Here is a 13,681-nt window from a genome sequence, read left to right on the forward strand (position 1 = left end):
GCACTATACAAGTCAAAGCGCAGCGGTTGGTTTAAGCTGTTGGTGATGGTAAGTACCCCTCCATTCATTCATTCAAGCAAAGTGTTTGAACTGTTGTACTCAAGGACACAACTGTGAACTGGGGAGAGCAGGAGTCAACCATCTGAGAAACAATTACCCATTAATTAGACTTATTTAAGCAGAATTTGATACGTTGCTGTGTTGTATCCTCAGCAGCTAAAATATTCACATTTAGGCACTTCAAGTAATTCATTTGGTAGTTCAGGAAAACAAATAAAACAAGTCAAATAAACAGCATAACATGATTTGATGTTTATGAATAGATATCATCACAAGCAAATGTTGTTCTGTCCCACGATAATACTGCTGTACATTTTCTGTTGCTCTTCTTTAAAAGAGTCCTTCACCTTCCCTCTTTTCAAACTACCGTCCCTGTCAGAGGAAATGTTCAGATTTACTCATAGTTAGAGCAAGGAAGTAAATGTTGTTCAGATCCTCACCAGGCAAGGTCAAGCAGTCCTCCTTGACTGGCTATGGCAGATTTCACTCTGTTAGCAAAGCTGGCCGCATCTTCTCCTTCCTGGTCAAAACACAACACATTGTGAATTATGAGGCAGTTGTTAAATACTCCTTATGGTGAGACACTGCAGGTGAATAGGAAAATATGTTTTCTTATATATATTTACAAGGGAACAAGCATTATAAAAATGAATGATTGATTTAAAGCTGTCAAAATGTCCATGTTATTTGTGACATTTAAATCTGAAAAATGGACAGAGCCTAATTTAAATTTTGTTTAAATTATTTCACATCATTTTGTTGACGCATTAGATAACAATACATTTACAGAAGGGATTTTGGATATACTGTTTAGTTTTGGAGTAAACTAGAGCTGACTGAAAATTGGCCTAAAAACATTTTAGACTTAAAACTGTTTTTATTTAACTTTTATTTAACCAAAATATTTAGCCATGTTTAGGTTCTACTTTATCATCTTTATGTTTCTGAGTTTTGCCTTAGTGTCTCGCTGTTGTGTTTATGTACTTTCTCTGGTCCAGCTCATGATTTCCTAACAGTTCTCCATATCCGTATCTAATAAAGTATAAAAAAATAAAATAATGTATATATATATATATATGAAACAAATATTATAATTTCTTACCTCTATGGTCATTGGAGGGAGGTACCATACATTGACCACAATTGCCCAGCTTGTCATTGTCCGGAGAAGGTAACTGAGAATGTTGTACTTGCCACTATTCCAGAAAGCATCACCAAAACGAGGATCATACTATGACAAAAAACAAAGTCTATTGTTGTATTATGCATGATTATGATGATTGACCTTTCCACCTTTTACCTTGATTGCAACTGGATATATTGTTCCTCCAATTTCAAAGCTTCCTTTTTTAAACATCATGACTGAAGTATTATTGACGCATGTTCCTTTAAAATCAAAATTGCAATGATGACTAGAACGTTGTCACTTCAATCTAAACAAGCCAAGCAATTTCAAACCTTCAGGAAATATTAGAATGGGAAGTTTAGTCTTTGCTGCAACATGTGCTCTTAACCTGTGATGTAATTGATCAAACAAGAGACATCTATCATTTGTATGATCACACTATATAAATATAACTGAATAAATATACATTTTATTTATTTATATTTATTTATTTATATTCATTTATATGTGGTTTTCATTTTTTGAATGGACTGCATTTCCTCACCTATTGGTCACAGCGTGGCGGTCCTTCATCTCAAACCTCTCAAACCAGACATGGGGGCAGGACCTCACCATGGCCCTCTGTATGATCCCCATTAGCCCGCCGTGTATCTGGCCCACCTGGACAGGACCCAAAAAGCAGCGGTGTCACACTAGGACCACAGGTGCTGAAGCATACCTTAAATATGACAGGATATTTGTGATATAACTTACCATCGCATAGCAGCTATCATTGGCCAGAATGACAATGTCAATGGGTGTAGTGTGATTTGCCACACATATGCCCCCTCTTTGTGGGTTGTTCTGTCTGCCAAAATATACTCAAATTAAAGCGTAACTAAATAGGAGAATTATTTATGGCTAAATATTATGGATTTAATGTAAAACTGACTTGTTGTGATAACGTATAGTGGCTGACAATGCCCTGGCACAAATCCTGTAACATGTCAGATGGACCAGTTCACTCAGCCAACTCCTCAGACTGCAAATGGTTAAAATAAGGGTAATACAATAATATAAAACATAATGAGATTATTTGTGCCGTCGAATACCTGGAATCTGGTAATAATCCAAGTATAGTCAAACCAGCAACAAGCCACGACAGACCAATGAATGCCAGAGTTAGTCTAAAGAAAAGTGGGTAAGTTAAAGTGCCGATACAAGTCGCAAACGTGTGTTGTCCATGGTATTGTAGCCTATATATAAGGGTATATGAAAGCATTTTACAGTGTGGAACGGACCTGAGAGGGAAAAGTATGCAGTAGCGCACAAAGACCCCCAGCCCCCAGAAGATGGTGAGGCGCAGGCTGATGTAGTGGAAGTTTATGTTGGTGCGCGTGAGCAGGTTCCAAGATGCTAGCTCCTCTGAGGAAAATCTCTGGGTCACTTCGTCATCCACAATGCTCTCTATTCCTTTCTTAAAGAAGTACAGGGCATCACTTAGGGCGTATTCACCTCCCTCTATGTGGTGAGAGCGGCGTAGCTCACATAACTCCTGCTCCATGGAGCCTCCTTCTCGTTTAATGATACCTGCAAAACAAAAATAGGCAACACTGAGTCGTAGAAAGTCTCAGGTGTGTAGTATTTTGCAGTACAGCCAATGCAACTGCATTGATATACCATATATTTGATATACTGTTTGAGTATAACTAGGTCACTACAAGTCATTCGACATCCGGACAGAATCCAGATGACTACGCTTGAATTATTTTCTACTATGTAACTACAAAATAATAAACTCAATGACATCTAAAATGGGTGCGTTAAAACGTCCTTTAGAACAGAGGAGATTCCCAATACTTCTGTTCATAGGTTGAGGTCCGCAACATTGTTTGTTAAAAACAAACTAAACTGGAATAAAACATATGACACCACCAGTTGTTGAGGTCTGGTCATACGGATGTCATGAGAAGCGTTTAAAGCATGTGTTACACTTTGGGGTTGACCACACATGCTGGCTATTTGGTTAATGTTATGCAACATTCATTTACATCATCACTGTGAGACATACAGCGTTTTGGGACTCCTCCAAGGCATTGCAGCACTGTGGTGAGCCAATAGAAAAGCCCACACTCCCACAATGTCACATGATTGTGTCTAAGGCTAAGACAAATCCTTTATACAGCAGAACACGGTGTTCAGAAACCAAAACACAGCTTCTGGCACTTTCAGCAACACTCTCATGTCTGTCACACTCAAGTTACCAGTCATATTACGAAAGACTGGTAAATGAGGATTCTCAGAAAAGTTTTCAAGTTCATCTGCAGACTGATTAATGATTAATCTCATAAACTAACTGTATATAGTGCATGTAATACTTACCGTTTGGTAGAGGGTTAGGCACGCTGGGTTGCCCCTGCTGTCCTCTTTGGATACGAATTGTTGCCCACTGTTTGAACAGACGTGAGTATGGTTTTGTAATAGGGATTTCAGCAAATAAGTACTTTTGCTTACCTCCAGAATTTTAACCAAAATCTGTATGTAGACCCCAGTTACCCCCAAAGACAATCCAAACATGGCAGGAATCATGATCAGGAAAACCACCACAAACATCCACAGCTGTAAAAGTCCTAGAGCCAGACTCCACAAGTCCTCCATCGCCTCCAATGGGTTCTTCGGTGTGTCACTGGGTCAGTCAGCTCATCATGGAACGGATAAACCGCAAGAATAGAGTCAGCAAGCCTCTGTCAGAAATGGGAACAGGAATTGGCTCGTGCAGTTACTCGAGGGTGGCTACCTTTGGACTAAAAAAACAAAGACAAAAAACAAAAACCGACCAAGACAAAACAACCGACCATTATCCGCTACATACTTAAGAAAAAAAAAGGAAACAAATCCGCTTCCAGTTATCAGCGCCTGTAATAACACGCTTGAGTGAAATGTGCGCGTTCGAGTGACGCACATCGGGACCTGATCTGCGCCAGTAAACAAACATGGCGGCGGCAGGAGCAGACTCAACTGTCCGCATGTCTGGGATAGTTTTATCTTCACTCATGTTTCAGCATCTTAACAGCGATTCTGATGTGGTAAAAAAAAACACGTTAATGACTGGGAAATCATACGATGTCGTTGTTTTTTGCACAAGAGCTTTAGAGGCGAGCGTGAAGTTAGTTTATCAATAGCTAGCTAAGCTTCAAGTCAGTGTACCGTTAGCAAACACGTAGCTAGGTCTACTACATGGGTTTACTACACTTCTTAGGTCAGTGTAATCCCTCATTTGTCCACGAGTGATCCATTGTAGAAAAATATTCAGTTTTAGTCGTCTGGACACTGTTTTTGCATTGTTTTTCAATACAGTAGTTAGCTTTAATCTGAAAACATGTTATATGTTAAAAGTAGGGCTTCAGGGTATATCGAATACCTTTGCAAACAACAAAATATCTTATTATGTATAAAACCGGCTAACTGAAGTTTAAAACCACTGCAAAACATGTACTGAAATGCATGTGAGTCAACATGCATTCAACAGTTGATGCTCCTGTACATGTTTACAATGTTCTCTTTGAACAGAATTCAACTAATACAACAAACAATGTCTATCATGAAATAATCTATTAGATCATATACCAACACCATTTAGCCCTATTAACAAGACTGTAAAGTGTATTAAACTGGTCTATCTGTCTGAAGGAAGGTCTCATTCTCGGGGAAAGCCTTTTTGAGGAGCAGGTCACCATCAATGACAGTCAGGCGGATCAAATTCACATACAGGAAATCTACAGTGAGTTTCAAGTAAACATTTGTTTTGTCAAGTTTTATGATCATTTGTAAACATTATTGGATATGTATTTTGCAGATATTCAGAAGCACATAGCATGTAAAAAGCTCCACAGGTAAGTTCACTATACCTTTTGCAATACATGCTGCATCAGGTGCCTTCATTGTCTAATTTTAAGTATATCTGTAAGCTTCTACACAAGTACAGGGGAAGTTGTTCTTGATGCTCTGAAAAAGCTTTTGGGGGATTGCAAGCCTGTAAGACACTGCATAGTTTATCTAATTGACTGAATGTTAATAGTGACATCTGCAATTAATCTATCTTTTGCTCGATTTATAAAGGAAAGTGTGATTGGATGGTACAAGCAGAGAAGGAACACGGACCAACAAATGACATTGAGAGAAAAGTCTATTCACAAGAACCTCAAGCATACTTTGTCCAATCCACATATGATATTTCTACTTTTGACACCAAGTTACTGTACCTCATCAGGATCCACTCACAAAACAGAATATGCTGCATACATCTTGCAGTGCAGGTATTTTTCCCTCCCAGTTCAAATGTAGCGCTGTCTTTAAGGTAATGTATTGTTTACGTGTCATTTCAGACAGGTGATTAATGTTCCAGTGTTGGTAAATAACTTGGGTTTGCTTGAGCCAGTGTCATATTGCAAGGTACCCACTTTGTGCTCTGCAGTGGGTTACAATCTTACCATGAAAAAACACAGGTATCTTGCTATGAACGCTATTTGAGGTTACATTCCCATTTATTCTTTTGCTGCGCATTATTGTTTCGATTTTACTCTAGATCAAAGTTCTTTTCATCCAATGGATTTTTAAATGAAGTGGAAGAGATCAACAATATGAATGATTCTCTACAGTCAGAGTTATATGTAAGCCAAGCCAAAATCTGAGTTTTTTTATTTTATTTTTATTGTCGCTCATAAATATCCTAATTGCTGGACAGAACATGTGCCAAGAGGTCGAGAGAACTGAAAAGCAGCTTGAAGCACTACAAACAGAAGTTTCAGCTCTTCAAAGAAAAGTTATGGAAGAAAAACAAAACAGGCTCCCAAACGGTATTTTTCATTTGTTTCTACTCTTAACTATTTTTTTTAACTAGTTACTATCAGAACTGAATAGCCTGTTATTTGTACAAAGATGGGTCATGATGTTTTGAGTTTGCAGTGCTAAATTTTTTTTCTCCCTTTTATCAGAACCTAGTGATCCTCCGGAGCCAATGAAGAACGTGTTGCTCCACAATGCAGTCCGAGCTCTGTTTGCCTGCTCACCCTTGTTCCAGTCACAGACTTTAACCACCACAGCTTTTCCTATACTTGATTTCTGTTGTAGTCTTCAAACTGATGAGGAAACTCAAGCAGATCAATCAGACAGGACATCAGAAGAAGATGTGTCGGAGTCAATTCTAAGAAAAGGGCGATCTCGAAAAAGACACACAGAAATGTCACTGTTGGGAAATTACCAAAAACGTAAAAAGACCTAAAAAAAAAGCTCAATAAAATAAATGAAATGAGAAATAAGTCTGATACACACTCGGTTTAATACATGAATTAATAAAAAAACTATCCTAAGTGTTTGGTGCTGCAGATGTTGGGGTCTCGCATAAATTGTGGATGCTTGTGTGTCACTGGCATGAAACCTGTGGAAAGAAGACATTCCAATTTAGGCACTTTCTAAAGAAATACAAATATATTAATAAATAAAATGTTTACCCATAGACTGAGCTTTCTTTATAGCTTTTGAGATTTCTTTTTGTTTCTTGCCACATAAACCTGTTAGATTTGGACAACGGTTACAATTTTGTTGACCAACAAAATTGTACAACAACAACATAAGCATCCCTCAAAAATCTATTTCTACCTACCCGTTAAGTGTCGACCATAAATTCTCCCTGTGTGAGGTGAAATAAACTGGGAGAGCAGCTGAAAAATAAATTGTTATATAATTAATGCAAACGATAGAAAACAAACTGAACAGACATCTTCTTCTCACCTGTATGTTTTTGTAATCAACATTTACATTGCAAAGAATGCATCCCTTTTGTGGCTCTTTATAGGGGTTCTCCATTTGCACAAGCTAGGAACATAACAAAACATGGGTTTATAAACGATTTTACATTTCAGGCTCTACACGTAGAAAACCCTAGCTCACCATATCCTTTTGCTGGATCACATCAGAAGATGTGGATATACACTTTAAACCTGTAATCACATTTTTGTCATGAACAGTGAACATGAGTGCTAAACGTCATTTACAATACAGTTCATAGAACACCACATGGTTTAGACAGTTACAAGTTTCTTAGACCTACTTGATTTCTGAAGTACTTGAAAAAGAGGATTTAGCCTCCAAAAACCCTTAACGGCGAGCATGTCGACTCGAACCATGGATTTAATAAAATAACCTGACCTGACAGAGGGCAGGAAGTAATCCTGTGTTTTTCCGGTCCGACCCATGATTCGTGCCCTACAGCCCATTCTTTCTACTACTAGGTCTATGACCCTAATGTAAATATATTGTACCACAATGTGTCTTGTAGACACTACTAAATAGAGTTGCAGATTACATTTTGTATGCACCATCAAGAGTTTAGAAAATTACATAGGAAGTAAACCACAGCGATGTGTTTCTCCGGGAAGAAACTGTGTACGGACTTTTTTCAAAGAGTGTGAATACACATCAAGAGAATGAATTACCACATTCGCGTGGAAATTACCATTTTATGTTTAGGCTGTGTGCAAATTAAATATACCAAGACTAATATTGATAAATTATCTGTTAATGTGTTACGTGGCTTTGTGGTAGTCAACCACTTGCTTTACTTTACTCTCTGAGTTGAATTATTAAACAAAGCCGGAAATAGTATTATATGTCTCTTGATAAACAACTGTCAACTTTAAAATTGGCATGCCGTGTTTTTGTGTTGTTGTTGCAGAGTGCAACGTTTGGAGAGTTTGATTGATATTTGTAATTTTGTACTTGTTTTGCATGTGAAAAGCCTTTTTCTCGTTTGAATCGTAAACCAAAGAAAACGGCTGCAATTTCGTCTCTTATTTTCCAGCCTAAAGCAGTTCACAAGAATGCGTTTCAGTGGAGCCACAGGCATCTTACGATGGATGTCAATCAGAATATTACAATAAAAAGGGTGTCTTCAGGCAAGAGGTCCAGAGAAAGGCTTAAAACATTATTGACACCTGCCAAAAAGAGGGGAAGTTCACAATACGACACAAACAACACTCCAATGGCAGATATTCAACCTGCAGAGGTAGGCCACGTTTTGTCTGTATTGCCACTAACGATCGAAATATTAAACCTGTACTAATTTCGTCCAACAGTACTGCAGTGATCATGAGGACTTGTTTGGGGCATATGATAGCATTTTGGAGGACAGCTCTCTCTTGGCAAAGTTGGACTCCAGAGAAACAGAAAATGCCCACAGCTCATCTGAAAACAAACCTGACACTCACCAAGGTGCTGGCTTCACGTCTCTAAGATCTTCGAGAACCACAAGTGCAAATCAACTTTGTGAGGGTGTCCTCACAGACTCTATTTTAGATGCTCTAGAAGAGGAATCTTTTACGGACTTACCAGCTTCGCAGCTTGAATTTCAAGAAATTCTTAAAAACACCAAAAATCTAATAGTAAATACAGCTGTTGATAAAACGTCTACTCCCCTCAGAGACTTTCCCAAAAGGACAGAAAGTGACATTACCCAAGATGCAGCTGTGAATGAAGTCTACAGACACGCACTTAAACCCAATGTGAGGAAAAGCATGAGTGACCGTCTGAAAAGGACTATGCTCTCAAATGCAGCAGCTCCTTTCAGTGTGTCTCGCAGCGTGGGACAGAAAGAGGCAGTCGTTTCTGAGGAGATAAGTGTTGCTCTACAGGCAATGAAGACTGTATCTTCACAGACCACTGATCTGGGACCTTTCTTTGGACTACCCACTAAAGTCAAGGAACTTTTACACAAACTTAAAGGAATCAAGATCCTTTATGGTAATGTTTTGTGTCGGAGTCAAATTGCTTACATAAAGTTTATCTGAAAGATTCACTTTTTGTTTAATCAGATTGGCAGGAGACGTGTCTAAACCTGGATTGTGTTCAGCGCAGGAAGAATCTCATCTTTTCTTTGCCCACCAGTGGTGGAAAAACACTTGTTGCAGAGATCTTGATTCTCAAAGAACTGCTGTGTCGAAAGAAAGACTGTCTGTTTATATTGCCATATGTGTCACTAGTGCAAGAGAAAGTATGACAATTAGAAATGACAAGATACATTTTATGTTTCTATATGTCCATTGAACTTTTCTGCATTTGTGTTAGGTGCGTGGACTTGCCAGCTTTGGTCTAGAACTAAACTTCATGGTAGAGGAGTATGCTGGCAGCAAGGGCAAGTTTCCACCTGTGAGGAGAAGAACATACAAGTCTTTATTCATAGCCACCATTGAGAAGGCACATAGTCTGGTCAACTCTCTGATCGAGACTAATAGGCTAGACAACCTTGGGCTGGTGGTTGTAGACGAGGTAAACATACATTCCATTTTGAATGAGACAATTTAGTCGATTTTGTCCAGTCTGTTAATTGTCACCCTTCAAATTCAGCTTCATATGTTAGGTGATGGTGCCAGAGGAGCCATTATTGAAATGACACTAGCCAAGCTTCTCTACATGAGCAGTAAGTTATGATCTGCCAGTATCACCATGCTTTTTGTGGCAGCTTGTTCCAAAGTATTTTTCATTTTCAGAAACGACTCATATTATTGGGATGAGTGCCACTCTGGGAAACATAAAAGACATCCAGACATTTCTGAATGCTGAAAATTATACCAATGACTTTAGGCCTGTACGTGAGTGATCATTACATTTTTATATTGTCATGTTATAACATACTGCTAAATTGAAGATTTTTTGTGTAACACAAAATTAACATTTGTAGGTTGTATTTTAAAAAATACCCCAACTTGTATGTTTAGATTCAACTTAAGGAGTATGTCAAACTCAAGGACACTATTTTTGAAGTCGACCCTAAAGAGGAGGAATGTTTCAAGCTTTCTCGTTCTCTAAATTATAAGGTAAAAAATCTTTTAAGGTGGCAATATGTATTTTCACGATGCTTTTAATTATGATTCTGTTATGGTGTTACAGTAATAATAAGAGCTTGGACTGGGTATTTCCTTGTATCTCTCAATGCAATACACATATCTCAATACTCTGACCTTTAAAGGAAACATGTCCTGTTTCATGGATGTCCCTATAACTAGTGCTGAGTATTAAAGTATGTTTTGATTACCGTATGTAGAATAACATAATGGTATATTGCTGTATTGTTATGTTGTGTGCAGCCCTAATAAGAGCAATATATATACTGTATGTGATTAACCTTTTTTGCAGTACTCCAGTGGAATGCAGAAAATGGACCCAGATCATATCATTGCCTTGGTTACAGAGGTCATTCCAACACACTCGTGCCTTGTCTTTTGTCCTACCAAAAAGAACTGTGAAAATGTAGCATCAATGATTTGCAAATATCTAAAAGAGTAAGTCCAACTGCGGGTATGTGTATTTTTTCTGGGTTTGTCGTTTACTGATTTAGTATTGTTCAGGGATTTTCTAAGACACAGAGAGGCAGAAAAATCTACGCTTCTTCGAGAGCTGCGAGACAGTGGGAATGGGAATATGTGTCCTGTACTCAGAAGAACCGTTCCTTTTGGCATTGCCTACCACCACAGTGGCCTTACAACTGCAGAAAGAAAACTGGTGGAGGAGGCATATTCCAGTGGTGTCCTCTGCCTCCTAACGTGCACCTCCACACTGGCTGCCGGGGTCAACCTTCCAGCTCGCAGGTTAGTCAAGAAATTGAAAGGGGTATCCCAAAAAGAACGTTGTTGGCTTTGTTGACCACTCCTTTTAATCTTGTTTAATGACTAAATGATAACTAAACTAATAGATTATTCACAGGTTAACCTGAAGTGCTTTCCATCTCTCCCTGTGTATTATGATGATCAGTATTAGCATTTTCATTTAGTTTTGACTGCTACTGATTAGCACTTTGAATTATTTGCTGTATCCTTCCATTAGTTTTTAAAGAAGTTGTTTTTGGTTTGCATCAGAGTTATTCTGCGCTCGCCATTCATCGCCACTGAGTTTCTAAAGATAAGCCAGTACAAACAGATGGTGGGTAGAGCTGGTCGAGCAGGGATTGATACAGCGGGAGAGAGCATCCTTATTCTGCAGGAGAAAGAAAAGAAGATGGTACTTTTACATGCTAGTATATTTTTACTATGTTACTACTGTTGGAATTAAGTATTTGTTTTTCAGGCAAAGTCACTTGTGTGTGCCCCAGTCGAGAACTGTTACAGTAACCTGATGCATGATGATGGAAAAGGAATTCTGAGTCTCATCCTGTCACTCATTGGATTAAATGTAACTTGTTTTAAAGGCAAATGAATGAAATTACTTGGGAAAATCAACGTCTCTAATCATCTCACTATATTGTGATAGATCACCACATCCTTCGTGCAGTTGAAGGACTTTCTTTCTGGCACACTTCTTTCTGTTCAAGAGACGCAGCTGTGTGTAAAGAAATCTCTGTGGGACTCTGCACTGGAGTGTGTTGAAGTGCTGAAAGAAAAAGGGCTTGTCACTGTCGAAGGTGCAGCTCAAGACGTTACGCTGAAAGTCACTCGGCTGGGAAAAGCCACTTACAAAGGTATATTTAAAATCCATTTAATCAGTTGGTCATCCAGTTTCGACTGCCGGGCCTTTCTGTGTGGACTTTGCATGTTTCTTCCAACGTCTGGGTGGGTTTCCTACAGGGACTCTGGTTTTCCCCATCAAACCAAAACATGCAGAATAGGTAAACAAATCTTTCAGCCAGAGTAGTCCTGACCACCTGGGTGCTGCTCTGCACCCACTGCTCCTGAGGAGAGGCCCCTACGGCATTGAAGCATGGCGCAAATACAGAAGTCAAATTTCGGGGACAATTAAGTGTAACCTTAACCCCAAAGGTTGTGGTTTGAATCCGACTCAGACCATGGTCTTGTGTTAGGTAAGACCCTTCGCCCACATTGCTTAGTATGAAAGCAGTGTGTGCATGAATGGTTGGTGGTGATTACAGCAGTTTAGCAGCCTTGCTTCCATTTATCGGCCCCAGGGCAGCTGTGGCTGCAATAATAGCTGTAGTGAATAAATAATGACTACAATGTTTGAGAGGCTTCAACCAGACTGTAAGTCTTATTATATATGATAATTGTATACAAAGTATAATTTGTTCCCCTGTCACAGGCTCAGTAGATTTGACCTACAGTGGCCTGCTGTACAGCGACCTCTCTAAAGGCTTGGAGGGTCTGCTCCTCAACAGTTACCTCCACTTGCTGTATCTGGTCACACCTTATGATCTGATCTCCCAGTGCAAGCCTGAGTGGATGGTTTATCTCAGACAGGTAGTGTATCATCCCAAAGGATTCCTAATTAATAGTATATTAATGTGGAATTAGTTGTTATTGTTGTGTTGTTGTGTTGCAGTTTACCATGTTGTCTGCATCAGAACAGAACATCTCTGCAGCAGTTGGTGTCCCAGAGAGTTTTGTTGCCAGAAAAGCTGCAGGACAAACGGTCAAAAAGGTAATGGAATGTGGAATAAACTCTTGACAAATTGATACTTTAGCAATGAAAGCGGACTGTCCTTGCCTTTGATTTCAGAATATTGACATGCTGGCAGTGACCCGGATGTACCTCGCAATGGTGCTTTTCTCCTTACTTAAGGAAACAAATCTGTGGAGTGTAGCTGAAAAGTTTCACCTAAGTCGAGGTTTTATCCAAACCCTGCTGAGTTCAGCCTCTGCTTTTTGTTCCTGTGTTCTGCATTTTACTGAGGTATTTACAATGAAAAGGACTCTGCTTTTGTCTCGCTAATTAATGTTTATTGATATATACAATGGTTTGTCTGCTAGGAACTCGAGGAGTTTTGGCCATATAAAGCTTTACTATCGGAGCTGACACGTCGACTGACCTATTGTGTTCAATCTGAGTTCATCCCTCTGATGGAAGTGGCTGGTGTCATGGAGGTCTGTGATGTTAAATCATAGTAATTTACCCAACAATCGTAGCACTTACATTTTTCTCCTAATTTAGTCCAGAGCAAAGCAGCTCTATAACGCTGGCTACAAGACACTTGCTCACCTTGCCAATGCAGATCCCAGTGTTTTGTCGAAGACCATTGACAACCTTTATAAGAAGCAGGCCAATCAGATAGTGGCCGCTGCCAAAGTGAGTGTCCCGTTCAACTCAAATTGTCCCTCTGACAAAACCAGTTTATTAACAATCTAATTGTTTGTGCGTGTGTCTATTAGATGATGTGTCTCTCTTTTTCAGATGCTTCTTAATGAAAAAGCATCAGCACTGCAGGAAGAGGTAGACGACTTGCTCATGATGCCCCTAGACTTACCTTCCAACACCACAGTGGACTTAACTTGAGAAGGAATGCTTTATATAGTAGTCATTTCACCTTTTTAATAATTTATCACACGTCTGTATCATATTAAAAATAATGCATGTCTTTGTTTTAAGTTGTTGTCTGTTTTAATCTAAATTACAAGTTTTCTGTGGTTGAATATTGAAATGTATTTTGGTGCAGTACATGATATAACAATAATGGAAATATGGTGATACTGAATTGTTGAAATCGTTGAAAATATTGTGGACTGTCCCATTTGAAAA

At 38.9% G+C, this 13,681-nt stretch overlaps 4 protein-coding genes across 5 annotated transcripts; 2 read left to right on the forward strand and 2 right to left on the reverse strand.

The window, feature by feature from the left end:
- Window positions 1–302: 302 nt before the first annotated feature.
- On the reverse strand, window positions 303–3,969 carry gpat3 (glycerol-3-phosphate acyltransferase 3). The gene is made up of 12 exons (XM_072454149.1): window positions 3,680–3,969; window positions 3,548–3,614; window positions 2,467–2,755; window positions 2,278–2,352; window positions 2,118–2,207; window positions 1,940–2,033; window positions 1,731–1,846; window positions 1,519–1,574; window positions 1,361–1,446; window positions 1,163–1,291; window positions 501–580; window positions 303–432 (listed from the first exon to the last, which is right to left on the reverse strand). The coding sequence occupies exons 1-12, from the start codon at window positions 3,821–3,823 to the stop codon at window positions 330–332; spliced, it is 1,329 nt and encodes a 442-aa protein (XP_072310250.1). The 5' UTR covers window positions 3,824–3,969; the 3' UTR covers window positions 303–329.
- A 153-nt stretch (window positions 3,970–4,122) lies between these two features.
- abraxas1 (abraxas 1, BRCA1 A complex subunit) lies at window positions 4,123–6,446 on the forward strand. The gene is made up of 9 exons (XM_072454150.1): window positions 4,123–4,251; window positions 4,856–4,946; window positions 5,022–5,058; window positions 5,134–5,200; window positions 5,285–5,481; window positions 5,551–5,670; window positions 5,751–5,835; window positions 5,910–6,021; window positions 6,160–6,446. Exons 1-9 carry the CDS (start codon window positions 4,159–4,161, stop codon window positions 6,444–6,446), a joined length of 1,089 nt encoding a protein of 362 aa, XP_072310251.1. The 5' UTR covers window positions 4,123–4,158.
- On the reverse strand, window positions 5,299–7,410 carry mrps18c (mitochondrial ribosomal protein S18C). The gene is made up of 6 exons (XM_072454151.1): window positions 7,275–7,410; window positions 7,115–7,164; window positions 6,956–7,039; window positions 6,828–6,885; window positions 6,676–6,735; window positions 5,299–6,602 (listed from the first exon to the last, which is right to left on the reverse strand). The coding sequence occupies exons 1-6, from the start codon at window positions 7,348–7,350 to the stop codon at window positions 6,526–6,528; spliced, it is 405 nt and encodes a 134-aa protein (XP_072310252.1). The 5' UTR covers window positions 7,351–7,410; the 3' UTR covers window positions 5,299–6,525.
- A 574-nt stretch (window positions 7,411–7,984) lies between these two features.
- Window positions 7,985–13,528, forward strand: helq (helicase, POLQ like). 2 transcript variants are annotated; one of them, XM_072454148.1, is made up of 18 exons: window positions 7,985–8,228; window positions 8,299–8,962; window positions 9,034–9,212; window positions 9,287–9,487; window positions 9,566–9,638; window positions 9,709–9,806; window positions 9,937–10,035; window positions 10,355–10,500; window positions 10,567–10,806; window positions 11,074–11,215; window positions 11,282–11,386; window positions 11,465–11,672; window positions 12,248–12,405; window positions 12,488–12,586; window positions 12,665–12,838; window positions 12,916–13,029; window positions 13,097–13,231; window positions 13,315–13,528. In XM_072454148.1, exons 1-18 carry the CDS (start codon window positions 8,076–8,078, stop codon window positions 13,345–13,347), a joined length of 3,021 nt encoding a protein of 1,006 aa, XP_072310249.1. In that variant the 5' UTR covers window positions 7,985–8,075; the 3' UTR covers window positions 13,348–13,528. The 2 variants fall into 2 exon arrangements, with proteins under 2 accessions (XP_072310249.1, XP_072310248.1); XM_072454147.1 differs by having other exon boundaries at window positions 13,337–13,528.
- Window positions 13,529–13,681: the final 153 nt, after the last annotated feature.

This window comes from Eucyclogobius newberryi, unplaced genomic scaffold (assembly GCF_026437365.1).
Source record: "Eucyclogobius newberryi isolate DKJ021-1_F unplaced genomic scaffold, fEucNew1.0.hap1 SCAF_2, whole genome shotgun sequence".
In the NCBI taxonomy this organism is placed as follows: Eukaryota; Metazoa; Chordata; class Actinopteri; order Gobiiformes; family Gobiidae; genus Eucyclogobius; species Eucyclogobius newberryi.

What these genes read in the sequence shown, in the direction of transcription:
- gpat3 (XM_072454149.1), bottom strand. Translation starts at nt 3,823, where the DNA reads ATGGAGGACTTGTGGAGTCTGGCTCTAGGACTTTTACAGCTGTGGATG. An exon ending in TTTTGGTTAAAATTCTGGAG is followed by an intron (nt 3,615 to 3,679) that starts GTAAGCAAAAGT and finishes CTGTTCAAACAG; the next exon opens with TGGGCAACAATTCGTATCCA. An exon ending in ACTATACGTTATCACAACAA is followed by an intron (nt 2,034 to 2,117) that starts GTCAGTTTTACA and finishes ATATTTTGGCAG; the next exon opens with ACAGAACAACCCACAAAGAG.
- abraxas1 (XM_072454150.1), top strand. Translation starts at nt 4,159, where the DNA reads ATGGCGGCGGCAGGAGCAGACTCAACTGTCCGCATGTCTGGGATAGTT. An exon ending in TTTTGGGGGATTGCAAGCCT is followed by an intron (nt 5,201 to 5,284) that starts GTAAGACACTGC and finishes CGATTTATAAAG; the next exon opens with GAAAGTGTGATTGGATGGTA. An exon ending in ACAAAACAGGCTCCCAAACG is followed by an intron (nt 6,022 to 6,159) that starts GTATTTTTCATT and finishes CCCTTTTATCAG; the next exon opens with AACCTAGTGATCCTCCGGAG.
- mrps18c (XM_072454151.1), bottom strand. Translation starts at nt 7,350, where the DNA reads ATGGTTCGAGTCGACATGCTCGCCGTTAAGGGTTTTTGGAGGCTAAAT. An exon ending in TCAAGTACTTCAGAAATCAA is followed by an intron (nt 7,165 to 7,274) that starts GTAGGTCTAAGA and finishes ATGTGATTACAG; the next exon opens with GTTTAAAGTGTATATCCACA. An exon ending in TTATGGTCGACACTTAACGG is followed by an intron (nt 6,736 to 6,827) that starts GTAGGTAGAAAT and finishes CAAATCTAACAG; the next exon opens with GTTTATGTGGCAAGAAACAA.
- helq (XM_072454147.1), top strand. Translation starts at nt 8,076, where the DNA reads ATGGATGTCAATCAGAATATTACAATAAAAAGGGTGTCTTCAGGCAAG. An exon ending in GTCAACCTTCCAGCTCGCAG is followed by an intron (nt 10,807 to 11,073) that starts GTTAGTCAAGAA and finishes GGTTTGCATCAG; the next exon opens with AGTTATTCTGCGCTCGCCAT. An exon ending in CAGGACAAACGGTCAAAAAG is followed by an intron (nt 12,587 to 12,664) that starts GTAATGGAATGT and finishes CTTTGATTTCAG; the next exon opens with AATATTGACATGCTGGCAGT.